This window comes from Octopus bimaculoides, chromosome 1 (assembly GCF_046866305.1).
Source record: "Octopus bimaculoides isolate indiv1 chromosome 1, ASM4686630v1, whole genome shotgun sequence".
Classification (NCBI taxonomy): Eukaryota; Metazoa; Mollusca; class Cephalopoda; order Octopoda; family Octopodidae; genus Octopus; species Octopus bimaculoides.
In genome coordinates this window covers 88,115,389-88,132,752 of record NC_142928.1, presented here as the reverse complement: position 1 = coordinate 88,132,752, position 17,364 = coordinate 88,115,389, and the positions used below count along the sequence as shown (strand labels likewise).

General features: G+C 31.1%; 1 protein-coding gene across 6 annotated transcripts in view; it reads left to right on the top strand.

The window, feature by feature from the left end:
* LOC106876322 (ATP-binding cassette sub-family C member 10) overlaps window positions 1–15,480 on the top strand; it is a 50,335-nt gene extending 34,855 nt beyond the window's left edge. For 2 of the 6 annotated variants that reach the window (XR_016242172.1, XR_016242171.1), the window contains exons 9-18: window positions 198–437; window positions 2,148–2,226; window positions 3,110–3,317; window positions 3,513–3,728; window positions 5,893–6,020; window positions 7,713–7,882; window positions 11,145–11,327; window positions 12,480–12,733; window positions 14,188–14,434; window positions 14,847–15,480. Coding sequence is in view for 2 of the 6 variants with exons in the window: in XM_052968040.2 (XP_052824000.1) it covers window positions 198–437; window positions 2,148–2,226; window positions 3,110–3,317; window positions 3,513–3,728; window positions 5,893–6,020; window positions 7,713–7,882; window positions 11,167–11,327; window positions 12,480–12,733; window positions 14,188–14,434; window positions 14,847–15,092 (1,949 nt within the window). In the remaining 4 variants the exon portion in view is untranslated. Of the gene's footprint in view, window positions 1–197; window positions 438–2,147; window positions 2,227–3,109; window positions 3,318–3,512; window positions 3,729–5,892; window positions 6,021–7,712; window positions 7,883–11,144; window positions 11,328–12,479; window positions 12,734–13,726; window positions 13,810–14,187; window positions 14,435–14,846 lie in introns of all 6 variants that reach the window. The other 4 variants (XM_052968040.2, XM_014924822.3, XR_016242170.1 and 1 more) reach the window with 3 other exon arrangements.
* The last annotated feature ends 1,884 nt before the right edge of the window (window positions 15,481–17,364 follow it).

Here is a 17,364-nt window from a genome sequence, read left to right as displayed (position 1 = left end):
TATATTTATACTATCTATGAATCACTAAGATTACTACCTTATATTATTCTCTATTAAATCTGAATTCAGTGATTTAAGTAATTTTTTTTTAATTGTTAGTTATTTAGATTTATTAATTACACTTTGAAGAACTATTTTTTTAAAGTAAGATTTAAATAAAAAAAAAACAACTAATTATAATTATTTTTTCTTACTAGGACCCCCAGGTGAAATTCTTGAAAGCTTTTCTCTGAATCTAGCTGACTTTGCACCAAAGAATAGGGATGAGCTAGAAGATATTTCAGCGGAAAAGGATGACTTTGTTGCTCCTTCAAAATTAGTTGGAGCAGAAGAAAAGGAGACAGGATCTGTTAGAATATCTGTTTATAAAACATACTGGAAAGCTATTGGCACTTCCCTCTCCATAATTATTTTATTGTCTCTTTTATTCATGCAAGGTAATTCAACTGTTATTTATTCATCCAAATGTTTAACACACACACACACACACACACACACATGTATGTATGGTGTTGTTGCTCTATGGAATGATTAAGAGTTAATATTTTTCATAAAGCAACATTTGTTGCTGATTGGTTTTAAAATATCCTGATGTGAATGAGTGACTAAAATGTATAAAATGTTCTTCATTCATTACTAACTCTACATTTAAATAAGTTGTTTATAAACAAGCCATTGCCAAAAGCGTTACCTGACTGATTGGTATTCACCCATTCTGATCCACATTACCTCACCCTGTCATGTCTAACACTACTACAGTGTCCTCTACTCTCAAAAGCAAGATCTTTTCAGATTAGTCTGTTTTCTTATAATTTTGGTTCTAGTCTAAGGATCATATTTGCCTTATCTTTCTTTTTCTTTCTTTCTTCCTCTTTTTCCTCCATTTTTCTTTCTTTCTTCACTCATGTTTGTATTTTCTTTGGTTTTGGATTTAATGTGGTTTTGTATTATATATATATATATATATATATATATATATAATGCAAGAGAGTTAGGGGTTGAGGATTCAACCCACTAAGGGATAGTATCTATCCAATATACTGCTGACAAATTAATTCAATGAAATGCACTGTCTGCAAGTCGATGGATACCGCATATTGTCATCCATTTTCTTATTGCTATATATATATATATTTATATATATATATATATATATATATATATATATATATGTATATATATATATATATATATATATATATATATATATATATATATATATATACATATATATATATATATATATATATCATATACACATATGTGTTATATTCCAATAAAAAACTTTTTCTTTTTTTATACATATACACTATTAAATGTTAATAATCATTATATTGAATTACTGGATCAGAAAATTGTTCAGTTCTTTTAGAACGTTTGACTTTAGTATATGATTGTATACTCAACTAATTTTTTTACTTTTATCTCTGGTATTGTAAAAGATATTGAGCATAACAAAGTATCTTTATACACCTACCATTTGATTAAAAGAAAATTATTGAGACAATGGCATATTTTTTTTAAACATTCTTTGAGAAAATTTTTTTAAATTTCTTGATCTCAAATGTATATTTTAAATCTGTTTTGATTTCTGAACCTTATATTTTATTTTTAGCTGTAATTTTGTATTTCACTGGATTTATTTAATTTCTTTGCTATCTCTAAAACTTGGGTACAGAAAAAGTTTTTTTTTTTTTTTTGCTACTACATTCACCTACACTATCTATATAACATTTTAATCACAATTTGAGTAAAAACTATGATAAAACATCAATGACTTCTTCAGTGATACTTTCCATGTGTGCCCCTGCTTTATACTTAGAATGGACTAAGTGGAGCAGGAGAACACATGAGGACGGAAAGTGTTGCTGAAGAGGTCAGATGTGTGACAAAAGATTTCCAGACAATGGACATCACTTAAAATAAGAACAGTAATAAATGAGTAAAAAGCAAATATATAGTGCGTGTGTTTATTTGGCATAAAAAGAAATCCATCCCTGAAATACAACAATATGATAAGAGAATTTTCCTTGAGAAAAAACAAAGAAAGAAAATTGAAGTAAAGGTTTTTAGGATTTTGACATATAAGAGAAAAGATTATTTTTATATTAACTGAATATTTATTAAATATCTTCATTTTGCTATAGCTTCAAGGAACATTACAGATTGGTGGTTGTCATATTGGGTTAGTCATTCTCATGAACAGGGTCAACAGAGTACTAATGGGTGAGTATATTTAAAAACATTTTCACTTTTTACTCCTTTATGTAGCAATCAATCTCTTTAGTTCTCCAACATGGGATAATCTCTCCAGTGTCAGAAGCTTGATGAAAAGCACTCACTCCACACTGTGAGATAATATACAATAACAAAGCTACCTGATTTTCTTTGGTGAATCTCTGTGCTAGATAATGAAGACTACAATGATTGATGAGACCTGTTAAATTCATGCCAGTATGGAAAAATGGATGTAAAATGATGGTGCTGATGATGAATCTAGATTATCTTATATCTTCAACATCTGTTTTCCATGCTGGCATGAGCTGGATGGCTTGACAGGAACTAGCAAGGCCAAGGGCCATACCAGGTTCCAGTCAAATAGATTTTATTTAAATTGAAAGTCAAGGTGGTTGATTGGCAGAATTATTAGAGCATTGGAAGAAATACTTTGCATTATTGGTTCTGGCTCTTTCCATTCTGAGTTCAAATCCTACTAAGGTCACTTTGCCTTTTGTCTTTCCAGTGGGTTGATAAAATAAAATGCCATTCTAGGGATTGATGTAATTAACCCTTCCCCTCAAAATTACTAGTCTTTTGCCTAAATTAGAAACAATTATTAATATTGGTTTCAAATTTTGGTACAGGCCAATAATTTCAGGGGAGTGGGGTAAGTTGATTACATCGACCCCCAGTGCTCAACTGATACATTTTTTTGTTGACCCTGAAAAGATGAAAGGAAAAGCCAACCTCAGTAAAGTTTGAACACAGAACGTAACAACAGACAAAATGATGCTGAGCAGTTTCCCTGGCATGGTAACAATTCTGCCAGCTCGCCAACTTAAAAAACAATTATTAATGTTGAAAAGTATTTTTCAATTTATTTTTACAGATGGGCAAACATTATAATTGACCAATCCAACCAGTCTATGACTAATATCACGAATGGCAAAGATAACCTGAAATTCTATCTTGGTATTTATGGTGGGCTGGCTGCTGGCAACTCTTTATTTGCACTGTGCCGTGCTTTTTCTTTTGCTTATGGTGGTATAAATGCTGCAAAAGTTATACATGAAAACCTATTAAGAACGATATTGAAGGTTTGTTATTTTTTTAATATCTTCTTCAATTGAAACATTTTTTTTTGTATTAAAATTAATATCTCACATAGAAGAATTTTAATATAAATGCTGAAAATAGTAAAATTTAAGAAAAAAAAAATTAATATTCTAAGTAATTGTAATATTTCAAGATTTTCATTTTCTTTAGCCATCAAAAACTGACTCTATTTTCAGGCACCAACTTCCTTTTTTGATGTGACACCAATCGGACGTATTCTCAACCGGTTTTCATCTGATACATTCTCAATTGATGATAGCCTGCCATTTGTATTGAATCTCCTTTTGGCTAATGTTTATAGCCTACTTGGTACATTAGTAATAATCTGCTATGGTTTGCCATGGTTCTGTGTTCTTCTTGTACCTCTTGGTTTTCTCTATTATTTTATTCAGGTAAATTATTTAAATATTTCTTGGTATGAATTCTGTTTGTAAATCAGCTTGTAAGTAAATGTGTGTTAATTCTGTAAAAAACTAGCACATTCTTTTAGTGTTTACTTCTTTTGGATCACCATACAACCACAGTAGTATTATAGGGTTAGGTCCAAGCATGGTTCTATGGTTAAGAAGACTGCTTCTCAACCATGTGGTCTTGGGTTCAATCACACTGTGCAACATTTTGGGCAAGTGTCTTCTGCTTTAGCGCCAGACTGAAACACATCATTGTGAGTGGATATGTGGAAACTGTATATAAATAGTATATATATATATCGTATATATATATATATATATATACATGTATATACATATAGTGTATATACATATCTAGTATATATATATATATATATATATATATATATATATATATATATATCGTATATATATATGTATATGTAACATAAATAATATATAATTATATGCATATATCCATACATATAGGTACATACCTACATCTATATGTATACATACATGCATATATGGTTACAGGACATCACAAAAAACGTTAAACACAATGAGAAACGAAAACATAAAGACGAAGACAGAAAACGAACATTTTTTCGAACAATGAAAAAAAACAAACAGAGAAACGAGACATGCAATATATATATATATATATATATATATATATATATATATATATATATATATATATATATATGTATATATGTATATATATATATATATATGTATATATATATATATATATATGTATATATATATATATATATATGTATATATATATATGTATATATATATATATATATATATATATATATATATATATGTATATATATATGTATATATATATATATATATATATATATGTATATATATATGTATATATATATATATATGTATATATATATGTATATATATATATGTATATATATATCTATGTATGTATATATCTATGTATGTATATATATATCTATGTATGTATATATATATGTATGTATATATATATCTATGTATATATATATCTATGTATATATATATATATATATATGTATATATATATATATGTATATATATATATATATATGTATATATATATATATGTATATATATATATATGTATATATATATATATGTATATATGTATATATATATATATGTATATATATATATATGTATATATATATATATGTATATATATATGTATATATATATATATGTATATATATATATATGTATATATATATATATGTATATATATATATATGTATATATATATATGTATATATATATATGTGTGTATATATATATATGTATATATATATATATATATATATATATATATGTATATATATATATATATATATGTATATATATATATATATGTATATATATATATATATATATATATATATATATATATATATATATATGTATATATATATATACAAATGATATGTGAGCATATGCATATATCCATACATATATGTACATACCTACATCTACATGCATATATAGATGCATATCCAGGTACAGGACGTCAAAAAAACATGGACAAAAAAGAACGGGAACATAAACAAAGCACAAAAAACAAAATTTATATATACATCCAATATACATATATATATATATATGTATATATATATATATATATATATATATATATATATATATATATATATGTATATTGGATGTATATATATTTTGAATATCTATGTAATGTATGCATGTATATGTGTGTGTGTATGTTTGTGTGTATCCTTGCCCAGACATCACATGATGGTTGTAAATGGCTTCTCTGTCATACAAGTGGGGTTATTTGTTCCATGCCTTGGTTTGTGGAAAGTTACCTCACACCAGGCTGATTTGCTGTGTATGCAGAGTTAAGGAAAGGAAGAAATGCTCCAACATGCTTGTCTAAGGACATAAATAATCTCAGTAAAATGAAATGATTACAAATATTTATAAATTCTGCTGATTGGAAGATTAAGTTTTACATTGTAATTATTAGTTGCGTGTCTAAACAAACAAAAGTAAGATTTAAAATATATATATTTCTACTATATACTTTTCAAAGTATTTTGAGGTACTGATGAAATCAAATATTTTTTCCTTTGCTACATGTACATATATCTCTCCATATGTATTTTCCTCTCTTTAGCAATATTATCGTTACACTTCCCGGGAAATAAAGCGAATTTCCAGTATTACCCAGTCACATATCTATGCTCAGTTCTCAGAAACAGTGTCAGGATTATCAGTAATTCGAGCATTCAGAGAAAGTTTCAGGTTAGTTTACAGTCCACTTACTTGATATACACATATATGATTGATGGTTTAGTTGTTTAGTCCCTCAGTAAGCCCTAAACAAACATACCATGTAGAATGTAAAGCATCCAGCTTTAACCATTCTGTCTTATTTTCAGGAATAATATATCTCAAGCTACATTGTCCAATGTCTCTTTTCCTGTAGTGGTATAAAAATATACTTTCTATTTTACATTTATGTGGTCTGATCAATAACTGTCCAGACTGTTGCCATAGTAACGAAGCTAAAGCATTCAGAGTGAAGCCGCTTGACACAGATTCACCTTGAACTCAGCTGTGCATATGCACTAAGTTTTAATGTTCTAGATAACTTCTGCTGTTTACAGCAGTGCTTAAAAAGAAGGGGTGTAGCGTGTGATTGTCGCATTCAACATGACAGAGAAAGTTGAGTGGAGAGTCTGCATCAAATTTTGCCAAAAGCTTCGTAGTACCTGCTCAGAATCCTACTCAAAGTTTTCAAAAAATTTTCATCGTTCTCGACACGATCAAGGAGATCTTGTGCAACTGAAATCTGTGTGTGCTTTTGGTCAGCTGAAAACAGTTTTGGCACAAACCTGGCAGATATGCATCTTATACCCAAATCTTCAGTGATAATGGACTGAAATGAACCATAACTAATCTGCACATCCTCTGATAACTAATGGATGGCAATTCGATGATTTTTCCCTCACAGCTGCCCACACATCTGTGATGTTTTTCTCAGTTCTGCTGGTTGCAGGTCTCTCAGAACGTTTGTCAATATTGACATTTTTTTGGCCATCTTGGATATGTCTGACTCACTTGTACACTTGTATGAAGCTCATAGACTCCTCTCCATACACTTTCTGCAACTTAGTATCAGAGGCCTCAGATACTAGGCCTCTGAGCAGGTATCGCCATGACAACTTTCTCTATCATGGTCAGTGTGATGATCACATACTATACACCTTCCTTCCAAGCGCTGTTCTAAACGGCGAAAATGAGGTAGAATGTTAAAACTTAGTGCGCATGCACAGCAGAGTGCAAGGTCAATCTTTGCCTAGCAACTTCACTCTGCGTGCTTTAGCTTTGTTACTATGGCAACGGTCTGGCTACTTATTGATCAGATCTCATATATATTTTATATACTCATTATTCACTTATATGTAGGAAGGTTGTAAAGCTATATATTTGTATAGATTTGAGACAACATATTGACAACATTTACTTTCATCCTAAATTTTCTTTTAATTTTGTAAGATCTGACTTTTTATTTTACATATGCAAATGTCAGGGTTTATAATTTACATATATAAAATTACTTTAATTGAGATTGAAGCGAGTAATATTTTATGCAAGCTAAACTCTAGCTAAACTCTAGCTTCAATAGGAAAGTAACTGATTCAGTATATATAATTTGTTGGATATGCTGTGGGAAATTAACAGGTTAAGTGTTAAGAATTTGAAAAAGTGCCTAAATATTAAAGGACAAAGGAAGGGAGCATATGCTCACACATGCCCAATATGCACATGAAATATGAACGGGTGACATGTTTGGTGAAAACCTTTAATGAAACAGAAGCAGCATTAGGTAAAGAGAGGCACACAAAAAATTTACTTTAAAATTTCTGAGAAGTGATCAGCTTAAACAAATACAAATACCATAGTTTTATATTTGCATACATGTCATTCCAGATTCCAAGAAGATAATTTATGTAAACTTGATGATAACCAAAGAGCGCAGTTTGCTGACATGACTGTTTCTTGCTGGCTAGACTTTAGATTACAAATGATAGGTGTAGCTATTATTTCTGGTGTTGCTATCATTGCTGTTATTGAGCATCATTTTCAAACTTCTAATGTGGGTAAGTATTGACAATTGTTTCTTCCATAAAACTGTATAATTATTATTGTCTTACTTCGAGCTGCACTTAAAAAAAAATCAAATGTTTTAACAATAAGTTTATGTACTTAGAAAAAAAATGACCCACACTGTACATTACAATAGTTTGTTTATTTGTAATTTTATCCAGTACTTTATAAGTAATTTACCTAATAAAAATTACTTATACATGATATAGTGTATATTGTCATAAACATTAATACCAATGATACTGGTGCCATGTAAAAAACACTGGTGCTGGTGCCACCCAAGAAGCACCCAATACTCACTGTAAAATGGTTGGCATTAAGAAAGGCATCCAGCTGTAAAAACCAAGCCAGTTTTTGCGAAGCCATCCAACCCATACCAGCATGGAAAACAGACATTAAATGTTGATGATAATTGATGATTATAATATAATGTATATTATGATATACATTATATGTATATTTTATAATATGCATATATATAATATATGCTGTGCAAAAAGAGAAAATTGATTACTTGTTGCAACAGATATTAACTCTGGATATATTAGTCATTAGTAAAATCTTGTGGTTTACTTGAAGCATTATTTCAATAGTGAAATAAGAACAAATAAAAATCCCTTAGTAATGCAAATTTAGGGGAAAATAAATTCATTTAGTATTCCAATTTTAGCAATTTATAATCATGAACTGAAAAATTTGAAATGAGAAAATAGCCTGTATTCAAAATCAAAACTGTTATTGCATATACAGATTATACAGGCCAGTTTATTTGAATCATACAATGATTTTATGAATGTCAGGCAACTTGTAATGCATGTTAATCTGTGGTTGCCAACACCTGATAAGTAATACTTCTTTAATATGTAGATCACTGATATACCTATAAAAAATTTGCAAAGAAAATCTAAGTTCTAAATCATGGCTGTCACCAAGGTGTTTGTAAATAAAGCTGTCATATTCATCTACTCTCAAATAAGTACGTGCAACAGACATGGGCAACCTGTCTTAAATTCCTCTGTTATTGCCCGGAGGACCATGATGAACAAGAGGGGGTGGATGACCGATCCTTGACGAACCTCTACTTGTACCCAGAATTCTTCACTGTACTCGTTGCCAACCCTCACCTTACTGGTAGCGTCCCTGTACATGGCTTGAACAGCTCTCACCAACCCCTCATCTATCCTTAGTTTCTGCATTGACCACCAGATAAGGGATCGGGGACCCTGTCAAAAGCTTTCTCCAAGTCAACAAAAGCCAAGTACAGAGGTTTATGTTTGGCTATGTATTTCTCCTGCAGCTGCCTTACCAGAAAGCATCAGTGGTGCTTCTCCCTGGCACAAATCCAAACTGCATCTCATCTAGACTAACTCTCTCCCTAATTAGTTGGGCTATGACCCTCTGTGTGACTTACATCATTTATTGTTTATAATATGTGGTATTGTACAGCTGGCTACATTACTAGATAATATACTGTTATCCAAGATATTAGCTTTTTTTCATAGTAAATTGTATATGAAGGAAATTTATTTAAAATAAAAGATAATTTATATTATCTATAAATAATAATATGGAAATAATGATAGATAACTGGAAAAGTTTATCATATCTTTTGATATTCTTACCACCAACATTGCTGGCCATCAGACATTTGAATTATTTATCAGCTGATAAGTTAGAAGTGATAAAGTATGCCATTGAATATGGTAACAGAGCAGCTGTGAGCATAATAATGTGAATGAGCAAAAATATCAGATTGCAGAGGAAAGCTCAAGATAAATTTGAATTAATACCAATATCCAAAACAAGAAATACTGCTATCTTTTGAACTTATTGAAATATGTAAACAGCAGAAAGATGACTGACATAGGTTTATTGACTATCAACATTAGAATGTATGCCAGCTGTTTACAGGTAAATTCACCTGCTTGAACTAAAATGACCATGTGATTGGGAAAAAAACTTGGTAGTCTAATGTTATGTAATATACACGTCTCTAAATTTAAATATGGTTTTGATGAAAAAGTGTGTATTATACATGGAATTTAATAGTTTCAGCTTTTTGCTTTCCATGTTAGCATATGTTGGAAGAGCTATCTTGATTTGAGTTGGTTCTTATTTGTAGTTCCTGCCTTCCTAGATTGGTTGGAGGACCATGTCTTCATCAAAATGTTCCTGTTTTCAACATTTCTGTTTGGCTATGCATCCAAACACTAGTCACTTTACAGAGTATACAGCATTCATTTTTTTTCATGGCTCTAACACTTGGCTAGTCTGTCATATCTTCTACTAGTCTAAAATAATGCTCTCAACCCTTCATTGTTTCTTTTTTCATGTGTTGAGTGTATTAAGTGCATTTTTTTATCATAACAAAAGCACTATTGATGTTGCCTTGTGCACTACATTCTGCATTGTGTACTTGTTTCGGAAGTACATATACTAACATTGAAACAATACAGAGAAGATTATTCTGTGGTGTCTCTGTCTGCCCAGGGCAATATGACCTAAAAAGTGAACGAATGAGAAAGTGCGTATGGAGAAGGAAGCAATGACTGGGATGAGTTGGTGGTGGGGGCGGATGTAAGTGAAGAGCCTTGGTAATGGAGAAAGATGGATATTGAGAGGCATTAGAAAGCTTATATCCCAAACTAACCATTTGCAAAAGATTGTAACCAGGTGAGAGCAGTGACTACAACTCACTCATCCACTAACCTACTATGGTAAACAGGAAAAACCTTGGACTCTATTAATGATAGAGACAATACCAAAAATCACTAAAGGGTCATCACTAAAGAGTACTACTGCTGTTTGATGGTTAACATGACCTAAACACACACTCTCCTCATCTCTCTCTCTCTCTTACACACACACACACACATATTCTCTCACAGTCTCTCTCTGCTGTATACAATGACAGTTCTCAAAATTTATGTTTTCATTTTGATTTATAGATTTCATATTGCTTATCTTTCACTTTTAATCAGATATAAAAATATCCAGTAACTTTAGAATTGTGTATTTATATGTGATTTAATACTACTGGATATACAATTTTTATAAGATAGTGATGATCGACAAAAAAATGTTTATAATCAGTGTCAAAGTTACTGAAGCTGTTTTTATTATTACTGAGTTGTTTTCCAAGGCATTTACCATTTGACTTACTTTATTTATAATTAGTAAAATAAAATATGAGACATGAGTATTAAGTATTCTTTTTGTAATTTGAAATTATTACTGTTGTTATGTCTTCAACAGACAATCATACTATCTTTTGCAGTTCTAGTTGGATTAGCCCTAACTTATGCCCTGTCCATCACACAGCTCCTCAATGGTGTTGTTAAATTTTTCACTGAGACTGAAAAAATGATGGTTAGTGTAGAACGAGCACAACAATATATTGAGAGAATCCCTCATGAGCGAGAAATTGGTCTCAATATGGTAAATACTGCATGCTTTCAGATACTTTCTTTTCAATGATATTGTCTTATGAAATAGTTTTATTTTACCACTTGGTTCAAATGTTTAACCCTTTAACATTCACATTATTCAGTCAAATGTAATGCTTATTTATTCACTTTGCTTTATATTAATCGACCATTATCTTGTATCTCTGAGATTTCAATGATGTGATTCTTTGTTTTTAAACTGACATTGTAGGGTAGATGCAAGAGGCCAGATCTGGCCAGTTTAAACATAAAGCAGGTAGAATATTTGCGCCTGATATGGTTAGTTGAAATGTTAAAGGGTTAAAAATAATTAATGACCGATCATTTGACTGTTTCTCAACCGTTTTTTTACCTACAGACCCCTTTGATTCCTATTTTTCTCGGATGGACCTTCATAGCCATCCGATGTTTAACCCTTTAGCAATTAAACCGGCCATATCCGGCCAAAAGTATTCTGCCTGTTTTATGTTCAAACTGGCCAGATCTGATCTCTCACACCAACCCTACAATATTGTTTTAAAAATTAATAGCTACCTCATCAAAATCTCATAGCTACAAGATAATGCATGATTAGTTCAAAACAATGTGGATAAAAAAGCATTAATTTTGGCAGAATAATGCGAACACTAAAGGGTTAAAAAACTCTATTATATTTTTGTAATTAAATATTATTTAGAATTGTATTAAAAAAATTGTGAAAATATTTTGAGTGTTGTAGAAGTATAACTAATTTGTTGCAGATAAATTTTGACAATAAAATCTTATATGGACCCCCAAGAGCCATGTGGATCCTGGTTGAGAACCACTGATTTAACTGAACTGTATTTATATATATGAGATGTATGTTCCTCATCATCATCATTGAGCATCCTCTTTCCATGTTGGCATGGGTTGGACAGTTTGAGATGGAGCTGTCCAGCCTCCAACTATGTGTTGTGATATAATTTCTATGGCTGGATGCCCTTCCTAATGCCACCCACTTCAAAGAGTGTGTTGGGTCCGTTTTATGTGCCACTGGCACAGGTGCATTAATGCAGCACCAGCACCTGAAGGACAAGCTTGTGTGTGTGGAAGACACAGTTTGAAAACATTTTAAAAACATAGTGACTTTAAATGAAATTAGTTTTATCTTTTTATTTTTCAGCCTGCTTCATCTTGGCCACAAAAAGGTTGCATTGTTTTTCGTCGTGTACAATTGCAATATAGACCAGGGTTACCAAATGCTTTAGTAGATGTCTCTTTTGAAACTCGAGCTGGTGAAAAAATCGGTATTGTTGGCCGAACAGGTTCTGGAAAATCTAGTCTGTTCTTAGCCATTTTCCGCATGGTGGAATTAAAAAAAGGAGAAATACTGGTTGATGGTATTAATGTGGCTAGTGTTGATTTAACTGTACTTAGGTAAGTACAACATTTTTTGGTTCAAATTTATTGTAAATTGGTAGTTTAAAATCAATGGATTTGACAACATTGCCAAACATTTCATTTGGAATTGCAAGACATTGTATTCGAATTTCATTTTTCAAATCATCAATTGTCACTGGTTTTGCAGCGTAAACCTTATCTTTGAGATGTCCCTATAAAAAAAAAAATCCACTGGCGTGAGGTCTGGGGAACATGCAGGAAAATCAACACTACTTCTCCTCCCAATCCATTTGTTTGGATTTGTTGCGTCGAGTTAAGCCCATACATCATGATGGTAGTGAGGAGGAGCTCCATCTTGCTGGAAGTAAATCTCCTCGTCCCCAAACATCTCTTCAATTCGTGGACTGACATTTTCTATCAGTAAGTTTAAGTAAACTGGGCCACTGGCAGTTTGGTAAAAAAAAAAATGGTCCAACGATACCCAATGTTGACATTCCACACCACACTGTAACGCCTGGTAAGTTCAGATGGTGTTCCATAGTAAAATGTGGATTTTTACGGGCCCAGTATGTGCAATTATGTTGGTTGACTGAACCATTTAACTTGAAGGTGGCCTCATCGCTCCATAAGATTTTCTCTGGAAACGTTGCATCCTCTGCGAATTTGTTCAGATACCATTCGCAAAATTGAACTCTCCGATCAGGATCATCTTCATTGAGGGCTTGAATTAATGTTATTGGGATTCCTATCTCATGACTCAATTGTCTTATGGATTTCTTTGGGGATCAGGAAAGGGTTTCCATTAATTGGTTGTGTCTATTGGGGCTGGTGGATGTTCGTGGTTTTCCAGTGCATTGCTTACTAACGTTCTGAACAGTTCTGTATGCTTCAAATTTATCTCTGATACGAGCAATAGTGTGTCATGTTGGTGGTGTCTTCTGAAACTGTGTTAAATTGTTTTTGCACTTCCGTGACATTTTCATGCTTCCAGTAGCACTTTAATATAATTTTTTTTCCCTCAAACACTAGTTGTGCATTTGCCATTGTGAAGGATTGGTTGCGTCTGAAATAAAAATAAAAAAAACAATACATTAATAATCGTCTGTCAAAGAGTGAGTACATCTTTTTGGGACACCCTGTAGTTATAAAATGTATGACTAAATTTGGAAGCATATCTAAGCTTTTATTAAAGAAATTATCCTGTTCCTAACTAGTGATGCAATGATATTTTGAATTGATAACAAAATCATAATTTATTACTAAAATTTATTTCTTCATATTAGGGTCAGAGAATTTTCCAACAGAATTTTCTAACAGATCAGTCTTATATAATAGCAATGATGATTATAAAGCATAAAGAAACTGAAAAACAAAGTTTATAATGATTCGTTGTGTTCCCTTCCTTTTTTGAATTATAAAGTATATATGTATATGTATTTATATTTGTTTAATATCAATCATTTTGTAAAGACAGGGTTAATCAATTTCAGGTCACGGCTTGCTATTATTCCTCAAGACCCCTTCCTTTTTGAGGGATCTGTTCGTGAGAATCTTGATCCATGTGGTATCTGTGATAATGATGATGAACTCCTGCAGGCATTAGAGCGGTGTTACTTGAGGGAAACTGTTGAAAAGCTTGGTGGTTTGGATTTTAAAGTTATTGAGCATGGTCGCAACTTTTCAATTGGTCAGCGTCAATTATTTTGCCTTGCTCGGGCATTGTTAAGTAAATCTAAGGTAAATACACTTTAATTATTAAAACAATTATTAGTATCTGCTTATATTTCAATTTCATTCTAAAAATTAGACTTCAAGAAAAATTTAATATTAGTTATTTTGAAAACTGTTTTCTTTCTCATATGCCATATTAATCTCCAAATACACACTGTTGTTATTTTATCAATTTGTTTAAATGAAGCATTTTCTTCATTCTAAAATTTAATAATTGTGTTTAACAAATAGTTTTAATTTTATACATTCTTGTTCATGTATTTTTAACTATTACAACACATTCTGTTAGATACCTGATAAATTATAAATTCTATTAATTAAAATCTCTTGACTTTAGAAGTAGTTTAGAGTCACAATATTGGATAAAAAATTCTGTCAGTCTATTACTAATATGAAATCAATATTTGTCTTATTTCAGATCCTCTGTATTGATGAAGCAACTGCCAATGTTGACCACCAAACAGATTATCTGATTCAACAGACAATTCGATCAGAATTTGCCAATACTACCGTGATGACTATTGCACATCGCATTAACACTATTATGGACAGTGATAGTATTTTGGTTATGGATAACGGCCGGGTTGCAGAATTTGCACCACCATCTACTCTCTGTAACGATCCAGAATCACTCTTCTACAGACTTGTCCATACTGATCGGTAGCTGATTAAAATTCTTGTGTACCAAATTTGTATTTATGTAACAGAATTTGTACCATTATTTTTTATCTGGCTTTTGGCTTTCTTTACCTCTACTTTCCTTTTACTAATGTTTTCTTTTGTACATTTTAAAATCTAATTGCAAAATAATTGTGATATCCCAGTTTTTATTTTATATGCATTTTTAAATGTTTCATTGTCTTGGCTAGCATTCTTGTATTATTACGAGTATTTTAGCTATGAAGTGTTTTTATGTTTGTCATTTTTTTTTAGTATAAACTTCAGACTTTTATTGTAAAGAAAACTACATTCCAGAAAGAGCAAATTATTTTATTACCCTCGACATATCTGCAGATTCTTTCAAAACTTGTGAAAATAAATTCTTTTAATTAGTTGGTATTTTTTTTTTTTTTTTTGTTAAAATTAGCAACAGTTTTTGGAGATTGAAGATTTTCTTTTTGTTTTGTTAAGTACACAACATTATGTTATTTATTTTTATTTTTAAAGAATTCATGTGGATTAGTAGTAAGTATTCTACTGATTCTCTGCTGCTAATGATAATGTATTTTCTGAGTCTAATTTTATGGTTAAACTATTTGACTAAAAAAAAATTGCTTGGGAAGCTGTCAAAAACATTTATTCCAGTTAATGAAATAATTAAGCACCAGAGATGCTTCATCCTATTCAGAAACTGCAAGAGTTACTAAGAGACATTGTAAGCTCTTCTTCTGGTGATGATTAAAGTCAGAAGCTTTTTTTGTATCAGTCATAAGCATCTCATTCCTTAGCCTGTATGCTTTGTCTGAATTAGTGTTTGCTTGCAGAAGCGTTCCATCAGCAGTCTCTTGTCAACCATAGCCACTTTGAGCTGGTTTCAGCTGCCATACTGATCTCCTTGGTGGTCATTTTTAGTTGTTTGAGCTCCAAACCAATCTTCTGCAGGAAATAGTGAACCATGTTGTTGGAAAGCAGCAATAGCTGACTTCAGTAAGGAATGAGGCTGTGCATCATCCTTTGAAAAGTGCTTCATCAGCCAATTCCTGATATTTGGCTTTCTACAGTTGGTGAGAAATATCAAGTGTCATCCCAGGGCACTGTTAGCTCAGCTATGATGATTGTACTTGCTTTCCTGGAAAGTAAGAATGTGTCTGGTCAGAGCAATGTTATTGCCACCTCCTCTGGAAGACCAGCCTACCCTTCAGATCTATTTGCACTTCCTAGTCTGGAGCTTGATACAAAATAGTGTATTAAGTCTTTTGAAAAAACAATCATAATAATGTTATAGAATATTACAAGTTTATTTTTTTTTGTTTTTGTTTTAAACATTTACAGCTAGCTACCCTTTCTATTACTATCAAACAAGCAGAGAACCTAAAGTATAGTTCTCTAATGCTCACTATATTCCTTCCTCCCAACTCCATAGTTGTATGTGTACGCTTTTCATAGTTTGTGTATTGTCAAGTAGTTAAGACAAACTGGATATGCTACTCAAACTAATGAATGATAAGTTTCTTTAAGCTGTATGTGTACACAATCAAATATACTAAAAGGTACAGTATTACCTATTGCTTTTCAACTACTGATCATGAAATCTCTCATAATTTTGAGGTTGAAATAATACAAAAGTTGTCAACCAAAAAAATACATACATAAATACTTAGAAAATAATATTAATCTATACTCAACAAGGATATCTTCATAACAAAAAAAAAAAAAGTCATAAACTCACTTAACTGAACATTTCTGATCATCATGAATAGACAACAGCTATATTTTCAGAAGAGAAAATATAGCTGTCATCTAAAAAGCGCGTGCAACTTGTTGCATGCATTTTGGATACCCATTAGCTACTGCAAGTAATACTTATCAGTATTTTAACCCTTTAGTGTTCGGATTATTCTATCAAATGTAATGATTATTGATTCTCTTTGTTTTGAATTAATCATGCATTATCTCATATACTTCAGATTTCAATGATGTGGTAGTTTAATGTAGAATAACATTGTAGGGCAGGTGTAAGAGCCCAGATCTGGTCACTTTGAACATAAAACAATTGGAAAATCAGGGCCAGTTTAAATGTTAAAGGGTTAAAACATATATTTCACTTGTATATTTATTTTTAGCCTAATTACCCATATAACTATTAGTTGCAGTTTCAACCATAGTTTTTTTTTCTAGAATAGTAATATTTGTTGTCACTTATTACATATCAGAAGTTAATTTCAAGGCATTCAATTAAATTTTGTCCCTATTAACTTTATGTTGATGTAGGTATG